This window comes from Rhamphochromis longiceps, linkage group LG14 (genome assembly GCF_057381845.1).
Source record: "Rhamphochromis longiceps isolate RC_006_pf linkage group LG14, R_longiceps_female_GT1.1, whole genome shotgun sequence".
Classification (NCBI taxonomy): Eukaryota; Metazoa; Chordata; class Actinopteri; order Cichliformes; family Cichlidae; genus Rhamphochromis; species Rhamphochromis longiceps.
The window spans coordinates 34,251,045-34,270,299 of record NC_140570.1 but is presented as its reverse complement, the minus strand read 5'-3'; the positions used below and the strand labels follow the sequence as shown (position 1 = coordinate 34,270,299).

Sequence of the window (19,255 nt, the reverse complement as noted above, 5' to 3'; positions counted from 1 at the left end):
CCTGGGCTTCTACACTCATATTGTTGCATGCTCACCCACCCAGCTGCCCACTTCTTTAACAACTCGAATGCTCCCAAATGATTTCATTTTAGAAGAACTAAGGAGAAAGCCTAGAAATTAAGCAAACTTAGAGTTAATAAACTGTGCTTTCATGTAAATTATCTGGTTTAATCCAAACAAATCTTTCAGAACAAATGAAAATGAACCACAGTTTGAATTGTTTCTTGAGTGAAAACATCTTTTGAATGTTTTCAGAACCAGGAAAAGGGAAAAAAGATCCAAGAAAAAATATAGGAAGAGGAAAGACCAAGATTGTAGGATATGGCCAGCATTTTCCAGGTGTTTTTGGAGAGAATGAGAGGGAGTGAGAAGATTTTCCCCGAAGATTAAAACAAATGCAGCTACAAAATGCAAACATTGTATAAAACGATAATCACTCAGCTCATTTAATTTTTACCATTCACTCTAATATTGACAGAATGGTACCTGCTGTACTTACATCAGCTGATATAGACAGCTGTTGACAGGTTTGGCAGGTGTAAAAAGACCAATATCTCGAACTTTATTAAGATAAATATATATATTTTTATTAATTTGGTGACTGGGCTGTACCCTTTTTTTTAAAAATTAGCAAATACTGTGTGGCTTACCTATGCCTGAAGTCTTTATTTCTGTGAAGGTTTACCAAAAGAAGCAGAAATGAGAAAGGAAGAGAAAGGAAAGAAAGTGTTAGTTGATAGTAGATGGAATTAAAAAGTAGTAGGCATTCTTAATCAAAAGGGAAGCATGAATAAACAATATTTCAATTTTTTTTTTTTTTTAATCGACTCAACCTTCTCCTTGGGAGCATTAGGAAATTAATCTTTCCTTAACATTTTCTGTTAAGACCTTATTACATCCTCTACGTCCCTTATGAGATCCAAACTCCAGCTGATACAGGTGAATCAGAGAGGCAGAACCATCAATCCTTTGCCTTTAGGGCATTTCTGTCTATCTCGATCGACCTCTGTGGTTTATGACCTGTATACAAGCCCATCTGAGCTCATGGTCCTGAGCGAAAGTAAGTAGGCTACTCTTCCGTTACCTGAGCTCCAGGACGCTGGTGACATTCCCTGTGGTGAAAATCCTCCTCACATAGTTGAAGTCACCCACGTAAAGACTTCCATCTGAGCCACAAGCCAGAGCAACAGGGGCCATCAGCTTGTTTCCGTCAGCAAGGCCATTACAGCTAGGGCAGGAGATGCTGCGCCTCCGCCCATTCCCCATCACGCTGCCGATTACAGGAGGCTGCTGGGAGATGAAGACGTTCTCTCCGTTGCCCATGTGAAGAATACCTGATGAGGGTACAGAAAAGAAACAGCTTATTTAGGTTAAGGAGAACAAGGGGGGTGAGCACAAAGCAGCATGGCCAGCTGTTAGTGGAAAACATTTTACAATTTTGGTTAGAGGTTAAGTTAAACCAGCTTTTTTTCCAATTGTCATTGAAAGCAGTGTTTCCAAAAAAAAAAAAACTAGGGGAGTGTATTGAAACTTTTTTTTCCAGCTATAACAAACTGCCTGATTTAATTAAATTTACATGTTTGAAAGAACCCTGAGAAATGATGTGTACAAACCCATCCCACCCGAACATGCTAGTCTGTGTCAACAGCTACAAAGCTAAAAAAATATATATATCTTGTCATTATACTTTTGATACATCTCAATTTAACTTGCATTATTTCTATACAGTGCTTAACAAATTTATTAGACCACCTTTGTACTCACCCATGAAGTAAAGTTTTATTTTAATAAAAAACATGTCAAGACACACTCCAAAACACCTCCAGTAATCTGCAGATGAACAGAGAATCTATAGAGAATAGATTTCCAATCTGGCGTTGAGCAGCACAGAAGTTCATATAAATAATTTTGAAAATTCCATGTCATAAAATTTAATTGATCAATTAAGGTCCTCGAGCGGCTTGATGTGAGTGTAATGAAGTTCAGAACAAGTGGATTAAAATGGGATTCGTACTGAATGCTTTCATATTTCTGCTTGATGGATAAGCAGTTTGCTTATGCTAACGTGATACCAATGGGAATTTGGTGAGCTGAGCCTGTTCCACTGCTCTAACTCTTTGCGTTCCTGTCTCAATAGTGGTTCAAGGTAGCTTAATGCAGTTTAAAAGCTATATTGGATGAAGGATTTAAGGGAAAGTGTAAGTCAATACACAGATAAGCATTTGATGTGATTTTAAATAGGACTGTGTGTGTACCTCTATTAACTAGAGCCATGAAAATTGCACTGAGTGCCTGGGATTGCAATAGGAGGTCGTCTTGGTGGATGAAAACACGGGCACAATTTCACAGCAAAATAGGAACCAAGAAACCCTTGGCACAAGCATAATCTCTTGGAGCGAGAAAATTATCACACAGGCACAATCACAAAAAAGAAATCCAAACAAGAAAACCCAAAAGAAAACGAATATATATATTTGTTGTTGTTTTTTTTACCTGTTTTTCTATCTTCACCAGCTTTGCGGCAAACAAAATTAAATCAATAAAAATATAGCAGATGTGCAAGCATTCACATATGTACTTGCATGCACACTTTTTTTTAACATTAGTGTTGCCAATCTGCTCTTGGAAAATTGTCAAATATGTAAATGTAAAGATGTTGCTGCTGCCCAATCAATGTAATCATATTTGAAATTCAGCATCTGCATGCCTGTCTTAGTTTTGCTGCATCTGATGGTACTTAGTGACCTGAGATCTTTGAGCAGCACAACATTTGGTCTATCAGAAGAGATCAGCCAAGCATCCCCTTCCTGGGACGTGATTTTAATCTTAGGGACTGCTGCTGCTGCTGGGAGTAGCAGGCTGATAGCAATTAAATTAGGGATGATTCTAAAAATGCTGGGCATGAACAAGACATGAAGGTGCCAAAAGAGGGGGTGACTGGAGGAACTGGCAGTGCTGGTGGTGAGGGCAGTTCTCGCCTTCGTCTGGACTCCACTTTCAGGCTCAGCAGGTTTAGCGTGACAGATCAAAATGCCACCTTCGTGAGCACTTTTCAAGTATGCTTCATCTCCTCTGATGAGTCCTCCCAGACACAAACAGACACTGAAGCCTAGCTAGTGACAGGTGATGCACAAAGTTATTTCTACTACTGCCTTTTAGGAGTTATTTGATGGCAATAAGAAAATTGACCTCCCTCACCTAAAAACGGATGGAGGGAATAAAAAGTGAGATCTATCAAGGGCTACATGACACTGCTGAATGGAATAAAGCCTAAAAATGCTACAGGCAGGGAGGACAGTTTTATGTTACATTAAAAGCATCGTCTAAAGCACGTGGTGGAACCAGTGGCACTTCTTCTTATCTACTCTTTTCGGCACATTCAGGATGACGCGCAAAATATAAAAAGGACAGGCAAACCTAAAATATACACTTTTGTACAAAATGTACTATTTTTAAATGGGGTCCTGATAGCAACATTTTTGCCAATGTGACCCTATGCTTTTACTACCATCACAAGACTTAGATGTCTTGTTTTGTTTTGTTTTTTAACAGCAGCTAAGTGAAAAGAACAAAAATCCAAGACATATTTTTCTGTCATTTCTGTTCGCCTTGCTTCTGTCTTCTGCTCTGTTCATTGTGTTGGGAGTTTCACCATGTGGAGGCTCTCCCACACAGACATATACCAAGTGACAGCAGAAAACAAAAGAAGAAGAGGATATTGTTATTTGTGGACATATGTATATTTTAGAATATACATTTTAGTACTCCAGCTGTCTGAATATCATTAAACATTAAAATCTTAACAGCCTTCGAAGGACGCACTTGCATTGCTATGCTATTAATATATTATTTGTGGCATAAACTGTTTATATCAGCAATAATCATTTATCGCAGTTATATCTGGGGCAATATATCATCCAACTAAATCAGTATTCTAAGAGGCCTGTGTACAGTATGGGTGAACCAAATACAAAAAAATTAACACAGCCTGTCATGGATGCAGGTTCAAGGACCCAGAGGAGAATCGGGATGCAGACTGTTTAAACAGAAGGTGTGCCAGTTGCAGAGTTCAAAAACAGAGTCCAAAAATAAGAAGCCAAGAAAATCCAAACAAACCCAGGAGACCATGGAGGGGGGAGAAAAAAAAACACTAGAGGAGCTTAACAGACACTGCAACAAAGACTGAGGGGGAAGGCTGGATTATTTGTACACATGGAGGTGATTCGGGAAGTGGAGACAGCTGGGGCGAACTCGACACAGGTGTAGACAATCAAGGCGAAGTAAAAAGCACAGGAGACTAACTTCCAAAGTAAAACAGGAACTAACTCAGAGAAAAGTACAACAAAATAACACACTCCATAAACTTGACAAGAACTTAAAGGTTTAAAATACAAGAGCGCAAAAAGTTTGAACCCTCAAGTGAATAAACAAGGACAAACTATACAATCAAATCAAACAGAAAACACCTGAAGCTGAATAAGAGCTTAGAACTCCAAACAATATAATAAAACTTGACACACAAGGAGTTAGCAGAGGTTAAGTAACGCAGAATGCGAGGAACCAAAATACAAATAACCCTAACCTGCTTTCAAAAGAAACAAGATTAAGAGATTGAGATTAATGCACAAACCCCCACAATGAACCAATAGATCGTGATCCAGGTACATCTTCTTAAAATTAAGATATGTTGTGGGATAAAGTTATATTTTGAAGGCTAATTGGGTACCAATATGTTTAAACATCTGAATTCAATATCAATACTGTAAACTGTATGATTAATGCAATGGTAATGATGATGATTATTAACAATAGCAGTAAAAAAATTTCCCTGATCTCCACAAATACTTTAATAAAGAAGCTGTTGAAAGGGTGCTGGCATAGCTCACTGGCTTAGCAGGCGACCGATATGCCAAAGGCAAGTGCAGGCCGTTTCCTTTATGTAGTTCTTTTCACCTTCATCTACTGTACTCTGTTTTTGTCCAAGGGCTACAGTACGTTACTGTCCAAAATAAAGATGAAATGCCCCAAAACAAGTTTTTTTAAAAAGAGAAGTTATTAAAACAAAAAACATATGAAAAGGAACAACTGGCTGACTCACCACTCTGGATATTTAAAGCATGGTGCTTGTCTATTGTCCACCCTCCCAGTTTTGAGGCAATGGTTTCGTAGCCAGTAAGTACAGCGGTCCTCTTCTCCCATAGAATAAGGTCTGGGCATGACTCATACTCAAAACCAACTGAAACTATGGAACAAAACAAAGATAAAATAGTAAAAAAAATGTGTGTTCTCTGGATAAAAGAAAATCATATCAGTATAATCAAAAATAATTTTTGTCATCGCTTACCAAAAGCTTCGGACAAGCCATAGACCTTCTGGCTGTAGACATCTGTCTTGTCCCACACAAAGTCATACGAGAGATTTGGGGCTGCAGGAAACCACTTTCTGAAAAGCCTGCCTTCCACAGCCACCATGAGGTGAACTTTCATCAGGTTAAAAGGGATTAAGGAGTGGGTGAGAGTAACCCTTAGCACTGACTTGTAACCTGGGGTCCTGCTGCTTAAATAGCCGAGTCTCATTTCCGTTCCAGGTATAGGTACTTCTTCCTCCAGAGACTATGAACAGAAAAACAAAGCTTATTAAATATAGAAAAGCATCGATCCTGACAGAAGGTGACATGTTATAAATTCTGTCCTCACATTTGAGGTAATAATGTTCCACTGTTTTATTTTTTTGCTGTTCTTGTTTTACACAAAATATCAGCTTGTCAGTCTGTTGGTCAATGGCCACTGCAGCCATTATTTTTTTAGCCTTGCCTCCAACCACATCTATGGACCCAAGGGAGACTGGAAACACTAATTAGAGGACAATTATGCTCATGCGTTACATGGCATAGGATGAAGAATTTCTTCATTATGTATTCCAATGAGAATTTTCCATAATTGATTTCAAAATAGCAAGTCCTCCATTAGGATGGTAGTCTTTTCTATGAAATCCATATCGCAGTTGCGTAACCTGTGTGCTCTTGGGCTCAGAGGCTGCCAAGGCCAATAATATATAGAATAATAAAAGTTAGCTTAGTAAGATGCTGTTGCCTTTAGAAATTTTAGCTGAGGTCAGACCTGTAACAACAGTGGGTCAGCATTCATAGACTGTAGAGCGTTCGCAATGAGGATCAAGGGTCGACACCAGTAGTTTGGTTAACCAATTCCTGTCTTCTATAATTGAATCGCCTCTTTCCATAGTACAAAACAAGATTCAGAGTACTAATCAAAACAAGTACTTTAACTGTTATAGGTCAGATGACTTTTATGTGTGTTTTTTTTAATTATTCAAACAGGGCAGCTATTCATGGTTGACTTATCAGGATTCCTTTTTACAACTGTAAATGGGATGATGTCCCTGTACACGGAGCAGCAAAGACAAGGCGACTATAAATAAACTCAACTCAGACTAAATTCCCTGATATGCCATAAATCTTACGAAGCAAACTGGGAGGCAGAGTAATGAGAGAAGTGCAGAGATACCTGCTAGAAATACAGGAGCCGCACAAACAGTTCGACAACATAGGTCACCAACACAGAAGTCCAAATAGATGCTTACATCAAAAAGCCTCATGTAGATAAACTTGTATGCATAACTGTAAGATGCAAATCCTTCCTAGAGGTATTTATATGCATAAACTGGATGACTACTCTACAGTAACAACTGTTTCTGTGGATAAGATAATAATCATCACTCTGCAGTTAGGTACAACGTATATTGTGAATTACCCAAATTTTACAGGCCAATTACACTTGAGTGATAAAAATTAAAGCACTGAGTCACTGTTATATTTATACTTGAAAAATAGTCTGTAGCTGTGCGGCATGAATCATTTACAGGAAGACCCATATGCATTAGAACCTGCAGGGCAGGGACAGAGCATCACCTGGATTTCAGGTACAACATTCCCTCTTTCAGCACAGGACCCAGCGAATGCGGTGAGCGGCGCTGGGGACACTACAGGGCTGGGCCTGGTAAAGCTGCTCAGGTCACAGCTAGGGATGTCATTCTCCTCATGCCGCATCACGATGGTATCCATGACAAAGAAACGTCCCCATGGCAACCAGAGTGTGTGCTCCTGGGTGATGAATGGAGCGCGTTCAAAGTGCAGGGCTATGGCTATGCCCCCATTGGTCACCAAGTCAAAACTGGAACACAGATGTGCACAATGTCAAAGAAAATTAACTGATTGTCTTACTTTTGGATGAATTAAAATAAATACAGTGAAAATTCCCATTCCCAATTTATACTATTTGTTTTGTGTTGTGCATCAAGCCTCTGTTGTGAACACGACACATTTGTTATTCTCTATTTAAAGGATAAAAAAGAGATTAATCAGTAATAAATTCAAAATTTAATTTTTTTAAAAAGTTAAAGAAAGGATGCTTTTAACTGCTTTGAATCATCTCTGTTACACAATGGAGCAGATACAATACGATTATAGATCACAATGTAAAAATGCAGGTTTCCTTGGTTTAATAATCTTAACATTTTATTTGAAGAATGCAAAGTAGCAGATTACAGGCATGACTGTTTCACTCCAATTACCATGTAATGTGCTGCTCCTGTGCTCACATGTGTACTGTAAATGAGAGAGAGAGGTTTGTGCCGAGGGATGGAGGCAGCCGCCAGTACTTTATTGATCTCTTAGACGAAGGCTGTCCACTCTAACATCAGTCTAAAAGCCCTGCAATGCAATCCCATCTGCTGTTGCATTAAAGGGTCTCTGCCTCTGGACTGACCTGACTGTGTCTCAGTAAACAGGCTACATTTTGGCAGCGTCATCACCTCTAACTGCTGCATGGTACCTGCACCTGGACTGGACTTTTGCAGCTTTTGTCACTTGTCTCTAAGAGCCAATTAGCACCTGGTCACCTACAGGCCCCTGGGACAGGCAAACACTCTCTCTCACACACACACACACGCACACACTCAGAGTTTTTCTCAAATTACAGATACAGAAGTAAGTTTAAATAGTGCCATGTAAAATGGGCAAACTCCCTCTTGGTTTAAGCTTCTATATAAAGAACTCGCTCAGTCTAACTTCCCTTGAGGGTAAACATCTGATTGGCTGTGGTGATAAACAACAACTTGGTCCGCCCTTGATGTTTTGCCCTTGGCTGGGTGCAAGCAAAGTGAGCTTCTTCATCAGTCTCGAGTCTGCAGAGCAAGGCTCTCGTAGTACTCATGCAGCTGTGATCCATCAGTACCCATGCAGTTGCATTCAGTCTGTAGCATGCCTGGCAGGCTTGGGCTACGCAAACTCAAAATACTTCTGGACTACCATGGGCAGCATAGGCGATCGATGAAGAGATTCACTGGCTATTATCAATCATGACAATAGCCTTAAGGAACAAAATGATTACATTACCTACAGAAGGTTACCGCCTTGTGCCCTTTGGAAATGCATCAAACTAAGAAAGTTAACTACATTTTTACTCATTTGCCAGCTAATGAGCAATATAACAGTATATTTATAATGGACTGCATGACGTCTACTTAGGTTAAAGTGAGCCAAGGTCAGAGCAAAAAGTTAGTAAGAATAAACACAGACTGTAAAACTACAAGTTCTCCCGTAAAGACGCTCACAAGTACCCTAATAATGTAATGAGCTTAAACCCATGTCAGCATTTTTCTCATTAATAGAGAAAAGCTTAAAAGCGAATAGGTCTGTCTTAATGCTCAGCCAATCAGAAAATAGCTACACAGTTGTAAAGAAACTAAACTAACCTCTTTTGTTTAGGCCTGAAAACTTTCCCAGATAGTGGAAAAGGTAATTTAAAAAACTAAGCCCTTGGACAATAAAGAACACATCATAAAAATGAGTTGAGACAGCTTTCCCATTTCTAAGTGGCTGAACAGGTGCATTTCTGATTTCACGCTGCACTGAGCCTGTTTACAGTGATTGCAGGGGAGTTGCAGGAGACTGGGCATGTTTACAGGGGAACCTGGGAGATGGAGTAGTGTTTACACATATGCTGGAAGGTAGAAAAGAGTATGGAGCTTTGCAAAGAAAAAAGTGACTGATGCATAAGAAAAAAAATGGGACACGCATAAATGGAAAAAGGATAGAGATGAGGAAAGTCAGTGCAGTGGAAAGGACATGAGACCTGGGCTCAAGGAAAGCACGGGAAATAAGTAAAAGAGCAGTACCCAGAAAGGAAAGGCTTATGGGCAATGAGAGATTAGAGGAAAGACAGCGTGAAGGGATGGAGAGCAGATGAAATGAGTGAAGAAGGTGAAGATGATGAAGTAGAGAAGAGAGATTTTTGTAAAAGTAAAGGGGAGAGAAAAACGACAGGATGGAAGAAATGAGGGGACGCAGGAATGATCAGGATCAAACCAGCGGCAAAGATGTGGGCCTTTAGAGTGTCAGTGACTGATAAAAGTGCCAGGAAGAAGTGGGGCTTGGAGAGCAAACACCAATTCATGTTGTGCTGTGATAGAGGGGCTCGGTTTGCCACAAGGCCTTACTAACACTGAGATACCTGGGACTGGGGGTTGTGAGTGTATACTGTATGCTTGTACAATCTTATCAAATACATTTAAGATGAAAAGAAAAAGAGAGAAAATTATTAGAGATTTTATTCTCAAGTTTTTTTCTCTTTCACTCCAAGAAACACGCCGAAGCTAGTTTGATGTTTTTCTCTGTTTCTCTGAGAAACTCTCCTGATGCCAAAGCAGCCTGAACAGCATCGCTCAAAGAACGCTACACAGAGAACTCAGACTTTTTCCTCTTTCTTATTTAGAACACATTGCCACAACAATTTATCTTCCCCCAAAGGGTTTTTAGTGGTGCTGTAATAAAATAACAAAATAGCTTTTTTCCTGCTTTCCTGAACAGCCAGAACATATGTGGAATTGTCTGAGGAAGTAAGTGGTAATGATCTATGACAGTCACATTACTACGTATTATTTTATGGTCATAATTATAACATCCAACTAATTAGAAAAACCATTTCATAAATGGCAAAAGCATTATTAAACTATTTAGAGAGGATAAACAAGGAGCGCAAACACATTTCTGTGACCTAAACCTAACTGTGTCACTTAATTCTCTTAATCTTCTATTGTCGAATAAATAATGTCCATCTGCACAATGTTTTATAGCTCCAGTGAGATGCTTTGCATTGGCATATTTTATTCTTTCCCCACCCTGCTGCTACTGAAGCATAACTTATGAGTGTACCAGAAGGGCTTTGTTTGATTTCTCTGGGAATTGAGCCGAGAACTCCAAAATTGGACCAAATGAAATCACAAAGCAGATCAATGGCAGCACAGTTTGCTGTGGCAACTGTGTTTTTTTTCCCCCCCTTTCCATCGTTAAGATTTTGTAAAAGTATTTGACAATGATCTAAATATCACTATCTGTACAGCATTTTTAGGTAACTGCGAGAGAGGTTTTACTGCATCCTTTACTCTCTGCGTGTGCTTTGATATAAAGACTCAGGTTCTTACCTTCCATCCTGCCTGGTGATTGTGTAACCATAAGATGGGTTATTGATGAAGCTGATGTTCACTCCTACCAGTGGCGTTCCGTCTGACGTCACGACTTGTCCACGGATGACACAAGCATGGCTGTACGAAGTGAAAAAGATCAGCATTATTGCTCATTGCATAGCAGTACAAATAATTACAAGCTAACAGCAGGTGTCCTGCAGTAAAACCTGTATTATCTTGTTTTATTTATATAATTTCTGTCCACGCTAAAATATGCAAAAGAGGATGGATAAAACATTCAGACAGCATATTTTAACAAAGCTAAAAGGTTAGATAGAATGTACCAACAATACTAATGCTGCCTACAATGAATTCTTGGTTTATGGAGAAAGGACCCATTACTGCATACCATTCCATAGCTCGTTCCCATATTTCCTGTTTTTTAAGGTCTTTTTTTCCTTTTCTTTTTTAATCTGCTTCTATCTAAAAGTCAAAATAATGAAAACGAATTGATACCAATTGATACCACATACCACCAGCACTTAAGACTGACATTGTGGATTTTCTATATAACACAAAATGACGCTATCTCAGCGTACTTATATTAATACTAATACACTCTGTCTCCTCCTCCCCCTCCTACTACTACTATTAATATATTTTTTTCTTTTCAGCATTAGAAATAGATCAACAGAGAGGAGAAACATTAAAGTCAGTATGGATTTGCTCAAAACAGAAATACTGTACACAATAAAATAGCCATAACAGAAACACAACAAACTAACACCTCCTAGGGTGTCTCTAAGGGTTTTTCCATCCAGAATGGAAGGATAATGAGATAAGGAAGCTTTACTTTGCTTTTGCTCTAATTAAAAAAGAGGAATTATCTTTTCCATTACAGAATGCCAGAGAGGGAAATAATAGGACTGCAGATTGCAAGACTTGCTTGGCTGATTATCAAGACCTCAACAGATTTCCAGACTGACATCAGGCCTCCAGAAGCTGCATAAATTAGATCTGATCATCAGTCGCCACCAATCAATAGTGGGAAGTCGTCCAAATTCACCTCCTAATCTTACTGGACTGATGAGTTGAGACCTTGCTGTAGCACGTCTCCCTCGTCGACTCTTACCCTCGTCATTATCAAGGCCCGACTCATGGTCAGCCGTTGTTTCTGTAGTCGTTTGCAAAAAATTGGTCCCCTAACAAATGCCTTACTGTCACTTCTTCATTAGACCATGGCTATTTTTAATACATTTGGGTCTTAAACACTGCCACGTACTGGAAACAATTAACACTAGCGTGTTAGTAGCTGCCCTCAACATGTCCTTACCAGAGGCAAGATCATTCACCCTACACTATCCTGGTCCCCAGGAACCCTGTTTTATGTTAATTAGGCCAGGTCTCCTTCAGAAGACCTTCGCTGTCCACTACTGTGCTGTAAACAAGCAAGGAGATACTGCTCTGAATCCTTGGGCTTACACCCAAATATCTAAGAGGATGCATTTACATAGAATTATTACCAAAGTTAACCCAGCACTGATCTGGCTGTCTACATTTAATCATTCACAGCAATAGTTTATTTTAGTCTTGTTTGAAGTTTCAGCCGTCTCCATTTTCTTGAGATGGAGTTGTGAAAGCGGAACTATCGCCTTCCTGCTTCTGTGAACCACATCGGAAGCTGATTCCTCACTGTCAAGACAAATGATTTAAATATTGACATCAAATAAAACCCTGAGACAGAGTGGCAAAGGAAGCATGAAGAATTCACTACAGAAAATTCCATCCTTTGTGAGATTTCACAAGTCCAAAGGGATTCGCAAAGAGAAAAAGGGACTTCACAGTATCTCCAAACTCCAGTTTATCATACATCATCTGCACATAGAGGACATGTTATAGTATGAAATAATCTTTAGTTTAGCTTATCTAGTCAGACGTCACAGTGGAGTGTGTCAGATGTCATTTTCACCCCTCACTTGAACAAGTCTTAAACTTACTCTATATAGGAAAAAAAACATCAGGTTTCCTTCAGGTGATATTTATGGTGACGATCCAAATGACTACAGCAACATACTGGCTGGTTAATTTACAAGAAAATAAGAACTAAATGACAAAAGGAGAGCTTTTGATCTATATCTAAAAAAAGGTAAAAATAATGGTAGTAAACATTAAACGGTAAAGATTTGAAGCATAATTTGGAAATACCATCTTTCACAATTGTGTAATTGTGAGGAAACTACATTGTTTTCTCACACTGACATCTCAGATACAATAAAAGCTGCGTGTCAGCTTTAACTATAGAGAACCTTCAATGACCACGGCTAATAAATAGTACCATTAACTCGGAAGCAACGGAAACATCATTACCCACGCAAATGAATTGATTACAGGGGAAATCCTGCTGAAACTGTAAGCATGTCACTGCAGCCCTCTCTTTTCCCTGTCTGCGTGTTAATAGCATGCTGAACAGGGGAAAACGAGGAGACGTCGATATAAATTTTTAGCTCTCCAAATATACTATGCTGCTAAAAGGGCTAGGACACACAGAGAAGGAAACAAACAAGAGATTTTCTGACATTAATGGTCTAACGCTGATAAAAGAGTTCTAAATAAAATAATACAAGTGCACGCCTGTAAATGAAGTAAATGGCTTCTGCCTCGCTATTATATGCCAGCTATCAATCTTTGCCCAAATTGTTCCGCGGACAAAGCTCCTGTTTACTATTCTGGTCACCATCCACTGCTGGGCATAGGCAGTCTCTTGTATTATGTGTCATGGTGGAGAATCAAGATGTTTCATGCAGTGGCAGATGCTTTATTCAGTGGCACCTTTGCAGCTTTTTGCGGTGGGAAACATCAGAAATAGAAGTCCAACATGTCTACTAGCACAAGGAAGCGGTTAGAGGATCAATAGCCAGATGATCGGGTGACCAGGGCAGGAATATCAGGAAGGAAGATGCTGAGACCGTGCCTTTAAGGCTCATCTGAAGCCCAGAGCTCCCTGTCATAACTGTTCATATCTGTCAGTGGTTGGGGAATGAATACCAAGCATGAATAATAGATTATCACTGATATTTTTAGGTGAGCTGAGGCCTCCAATCTTGCAGCTCATCTCTGGATTCTTCATTTTACTTATTTATGTCTGCATCTTGTGAGAGAGACAAGAGTATTACTCAATCCTCTATGCCGCTTCCTCTGTCCAGTGAAGAACTGCAAAATGTTGAGTGGTTCTTGAAAGCTAGTAAAATGTCAACGAGGGAAAATGTCACACCGCTTCTCTTAAGTATCAGCTGACGCTACTGCAAAAGTAAAAAAAAAAAAAAAAATTAAAAATCAGCCATACTTTACTTTGCTGATGCAAATCACAGAGGTTTTTTTAAAGCCTTTACTGACACTGGTGTTTGAAAGAATTAAATCAAATTTGGCATAATTTTCATATGTTAACAAGAACCCAATGCTAACATGTTTTTTAAAGTACAAATGGTCTGCTTAAAAAAATGTTAAAACACCTAAAAAAAAAATTTAAAACCAACAAACCATTACTGAGTCACATTTTAATACCATTTTCTAAACATTTTCAAATATTCTCAATTTACTTTCTTTAGGCTGTTGTCTCGTTCTGTCACGTGGGTATAATAAGTTGAGATGAGAGAGATGCATAAGCAAGTGAGATGCAAATAAGTGACGCAGCCTCACAAGTGTTTAAAGATAAAAAGAGAAGGAGACAAAAGAAAACAGAGGCAGGGGAACCTAATGGGAGTTTGACTGCTTTCCTGCCTGATATGAAAGGATCTCAGATTCCATGGCTGGGGTGTCATGAGCTCTGCCTCTGGGAGCGGGCCTCAGATGGATTACCGTAAAAGTAATCACAATACATAAATATGAGATGCCTTTCTTTGTAGGGAATTCTCCTTCCTTTTTGCCACATTCTATGTCTGTCCATCATCATCTGTCCATCATCCTCCAAGCCTCATCGTTCATTTCAGCCTTACTTTCAGCCCCCACTGACTGCTGCCTCCTCTCCCTTGTGCAAATATTTTCATCTGGATTTTAAAAAGCACATAATTTACATCTACTAAGATCTGTCAGTGCTATAACTGTAGCGCAGTAATTTGAAGCGGCCTATATTAAAAGTAAAATCCACTGATTTATGCCTGAACCTCAAATGTCATTACTTAAGAAAGCGATAACACAACTGTTGAGTTCACTGAGCATCAACTGATAATTTGACTGGCTCAACCAGGAGGAATCTGACAAGAATCTTAAGCATGAACAACAAACGACGATGCAGAATAAAAAGGGAATTCAACCCAATACCGTAGCTGGTTCTGGTTATATTATTAAGAGAATTGGTTAGAGAAGGCTGCGCTGGGTGCTGTCTGGTGAGAGTAATGCAAAAGTCACTCACTTGCCATCGAAGGGGTTTGCTCCAGGGATTATGTGGGTGCTGTCCCTGCCCACAAGGAAGCGCACCCTGTCATAGAAAGTCTGTAGGTTGCTCTGTGCAGAGGACATCTGTGTCTCCTGGATGATGTCCAGGGGATCCGGGGAGCCCACACACAGGGAGGTAGTGTGACAGGTTGCCTGCAGACAGCAGTCTGGATCCATGCAGTCCACCAGGCCATCTGACAAGGTCAAAGAAGTCAAAAACACACAAACACTGACTCATTAAACAACAGCCTAGACACACCTGGCAAAAGAAAGTATAAAGTACTGCTCAAAGTTGGTTTTAGGGTGTGTTAAGCACAAATGCTTTGAGAAATAAAAGTTTAAAATATATATATAGCCATTAACGTAATATAAAATACAGTAAAGATAAATAAAAAATCAAATTGGTGCTTGCTGTCACTACACTGCATCTTTAAAACATAATAATTTATCCTAGTCACACTTGCCCACATATTTTTAATGTAGGTGGCAGATAAGTTGATACAAGTTGTTTAGGGCTTTGTGTTTGAGAGTATTGTTATGTAGCGGAATAAATCTGGGACAGCTCGGATGATGGATAAGAATTTGTTTGCATTTTTCAGAACTCAGAAGATCATTTATTCTCACAAAATTCCCAGCTCCATTTGCAGAAGTGTAGCCCAAAACCTGCAAGGACCTGCCATGCACTGTTGGCTGCAAACCTTTGTCGAACAAACAGACTTGTATTAAATTTACATTAATCAGGGAAAGTAAGCAAGAGTACCTGCTGCTTTTGTTATCAGAACTCAAGTTTTTTTTGTACTATGATTAGTTTGCTCCACATCAAAAAACAATAGTTTGGAGCAAATTATCATCTTGAAAGTCAGAAAGCATACAGAACTGCAATAAAATGTACAAAATGTTCTAAAAAGATCGTTTCAAAGTCTCCCATAAGAAACTATCGGAGCCCAGCTGCTTTTTGGCACTGCTGAATTTCAAATGCGTCCGAAATTCATCAACTGTGTGTCCTCGGATGAGTGTGTTGTGTTTCCATCTTTAACCTTGTCTGTTACTTTGTGCTTCTGCTATTAGCTTATCAAATTTATTAGACCACTTGTCCAAAAAAAATAAGAGAAAATTAATATTTCAGAAATATAAGCTAAAACTAAAAAAAAATATTGCTGTTAATTAGGGAAGTAACAAACTGAATTAATGTTTTTATACCCAAACTTGAGCTGACACACTGGAGTTTTCTCACAAATTAATCAAGCATCACATTCAAGAGGCTGTAAATGTAACAACTCTAATTTGTTGTGTTAATCAAAAAATAATAATAACATGTTTTACTTTGTTTCTTTTGTAAAATAGTAAATTTTAACATTTGTGGATAACAACAATAAATATATTTTAACATTAAAAATATTTTAATTAACAAACTTAGGCTTACTGGTAGATTGACTGACTATTACAAGAACATGAATAAAATAAATAAAATTTCCAGTACTGTCAATTTAGGGCAGCTGTGGTAAAACCTTAAATTGGGTAATGGTCTAATAAATGTATCATGTGTAGTATATGTTTTCTTTATGCCCAAAACTTTGCACTGTATATTTGTCTTTTTTATGGATATTATTCTTCTTGTTAAAATTTTAGGGCTTCATACCTTATATTTTACTTGATATAGAATTAGACAAGAAAGGATTATTTATTTGCCTGTTGTATTATTACACAAACAGAGACAATTTATATACATGAATAGGAGTCAAAATTAAATATATAATTTATTTAATATACCATAGCAGTGAGAAAAAATAGAGCAGTTCCGACCTGTTGCTTTACTCAGTGTTTCTTACGTGTACGCGTGTGTATATCCTCCTTATTTGATGGTTGGAACTTGTAACATTGCTCATGGCTCTCTGTCAGTAATTTAAGGAATACATGACAAAGAGAGCTGCTGTGCATTGCACTTTTCTTTGCTGAAGTGGGTCACTGGACTCCCTAGCCTTTGCTTTAAGGGGCCTATCTGGCCAGATGGGTGATAAAAAATAAACCCTGCTGTCAGGATTCAGTCAAATCCCCAGAAGCACCCTCCTTTTACTATTGAGAGCTGTGTGGTCCCTGTACAGTGATCGGAAGACAAACAGCCCCTGCATAAATAAGGGATGCTAGTGCATAGCTCAAGCCCAGAATGAGGTCTGGAAGAAAGGAAGTCACGTCTCCCACTTGGCCTCAAGAGTGGTGCAGCCTCCTGGCTGGCTCTGTGTGTGTGCCTGGCTCTGCTCAGGGCTAGTTAGAGGGCAGAGCGTAGACTTCCTCCTGGGGCCGGCGAATGTTCAAGACCTCAGGGCCAGGTACTCTGCTTTTTAATAAAAACCTGTTGTCCAGGTGCCTGGCTGGAAGCCATTCCTCAACTTCACCTGTATAAGAGAGCAACTGAGCCTGGAAAGCATAAATGTACGTACAGGATATTCTCAAGCACAAGGGTGGTTAATTTTATAGTCAAATCATGTCTGGTTAAGAGTCCCTGTTGATGCCTGGCCAGTGTCAGAAGGCACCATTATGTGTTGTTTGTGACTTTACCTCCATCGTTGTCCTTGACATCACTGCAGGCAGTTTCCATAGAGGTGTCACAGCCAGTGCCCCTCCAGCCCAGCTGGCACACACAGTACCAGCCATTGTTACCCAGAGTGCACCTACCATTTCCATTGCACAAACCAGGGCAGCCCTCTGCGTAACAAAATGGACAAAGACAAAGGTCGGCAATGAAAATCAAATAGCAGTAACACACGGACACTGTACGCTATTTATGGGAAAAGAAAACTACAAATTTGAAAAAAATGACAAAAATGTGAGGTGAGAGCTAATATTTATCGGGTAACAATAAGATTTTAAATGGGTGAGGGCAGCCACAATGACCCTCGGCAGAGGCTGATTAATTTGATATACCTTCCGTGAAGCTTCTAATATCCCTTTGCAGTAAAATCAGATAAGCGGGATCTTCTACATCAATATTCACTCATTACTACAGTGGACTGGACTCTCATATCTATGCCGCTACAGTTCGTTAATGAGAGCAGTGGTGTATTGTGCTGGTATTTCCGTCCGCTGAAAAAAACAAGAGTTTGGTGTTTTACTTATTGAAAAAATAATTCATTTTATTATTTGATAAACTGTCCCAAGACACTTTTCAGCTATCAATAACATACAATGCTTGTTTTGTCATTATGAGAAGAAGAAAAGAATATAACATAGTATAGTTTAAAATGGATAAAGGTTACCTCAGTTGCTTTGTGCAGAGGCAGGCTTTGCAAGAACTACTGTTCCGGGGGAAGCGACCCCAAGGGAGTGAAAAGCTGGCTGGAGCATAACGACAGGTACAATATTCCAATGTTTTTCTTTGGTTATATCTTTACAAGGGCATAGATTAGAGGATGATCTTGCCCATTCTTCGACATTTATCTGATACCTTGTGATCTGTATCCTCTCACAGAGGCATAGGGTAAATTCACAGGATATCAAAAACACATCTTAACAGCGGCTTGTGTTGCAGGAAGGCTGCCGTGATAGAAAGAATATTAAACTGACCCATTTTATCGACTAAAGACAGTGGGGCAGCATTCTCTACTGTATGCTTTTACATCACACAGAAAGAATGGGAGCAAAAGAGGGAGATACTGAGAAAAGAAGAGACAGGTGTAGTGATTGGTGGACATATGAATGGGAGAAAGATCAGTAGTGAGACAGAAACAAGTATACGCATTTAGGGGGATGACTGTTGTAGATCTCTCGGTTAGCTACAGAGTAAAGGTGACACTATGACATGAGTCATAGCATAAACAATTCAAAGAACAGCCCACACTGCTTTTACTTATGCACATTTATCCCATATAAATGTTTTTAATGGCATAGGCAACACTTCCCCTTTTGCTTTAATGCTGCTTTTTAGAATTTAAATAAATCAAGATGTGATTCAAGTGCACAAGGGTTTTAACAACGACAAAAGCATTGCATTCACTGTTTAGGAATTGCAGTCATTTTTATATAGTCCCCCATTATCAGCCCTACAATAATACAAACAGAGAAAAATCCAACATTCATTTTACCCCCAATGAGCAAGCACCTTGGCAACAGCGGGAAGGAAAAACTCCCTTTTAACAGGAAGAAACCTCCGGCAGAACCAGGCTCAGGGAGGGGCGGCCATCTGCCGAGACCAGGTGGGGTGAGAGAAGGGTGAGACCCGATGTCTCATTTAGAAGAGAGCAGGTCTGGTTTTCCTAGCAATTTGATGCAGTCATTGAAAAAAAGTAATGTAATTTTAAAAATAAGCACTGTTTTAAATACTTTGTGAAAATCACGACAGGCAATG

The 19,255-nt window shown here is 39.2% G+C and overlaps 1 protein-coding gene across 8 annotated transcripts in view; it reads right to left on the bottom strand.

Moving 5' to 3' along the window:
• The window catches only part of tenm4 (teneurin transmembrane protein 4), a 163,804-nt gene that overhangs the window by 33,556 nt on the left and 110,993 nt on the right, over positions 1 to 19,255 (bottom strand). For 6 of the 8 annotated variants that reach the window (XM_085381075.1, XM_085381074.1, XM_085381079.1 and 3 more), the window contains 8 exons: positions 17,470 to 17,616; positions 14,891 to 15,107; positions 10,501 to 10,620; positions 6,929 to 7,190; positions 5,345 to 5,612; positions 5,099 to 5,242; positions 1,085 to 1,334; positions 651 to 671 (listed from right to left, as the gene is read on the bottom strand). In XM_085381075.1, coding sequence (XP_085237201.1) covers positions 651 to 671; positions 1,085 to 1,334; positions 5,099 to 5,242; positions 5,345 to 5,612; positions 6,929 to 7,190; positions 10,501 to 10,620; positions 14,891 to 15,107; positions 17,470 to 17,616 — 1,429 coding nt within the window. The remainder of the gene's footprint in view (positions 1 to 650; positions 672 to 1,084; positions 1,335 to 5,098; positions 5,243 to 5,344; positions 5,613 to 6,928; positions 7,191 to 10,500; positions 10,621 to 14,890; positions 15,108 to 17,469; positions 17,617 to 19,255) is intronic. The other 2 variants (XM_085381076.1, XM_085381078.1) reach the window with 1 other exon arrangement.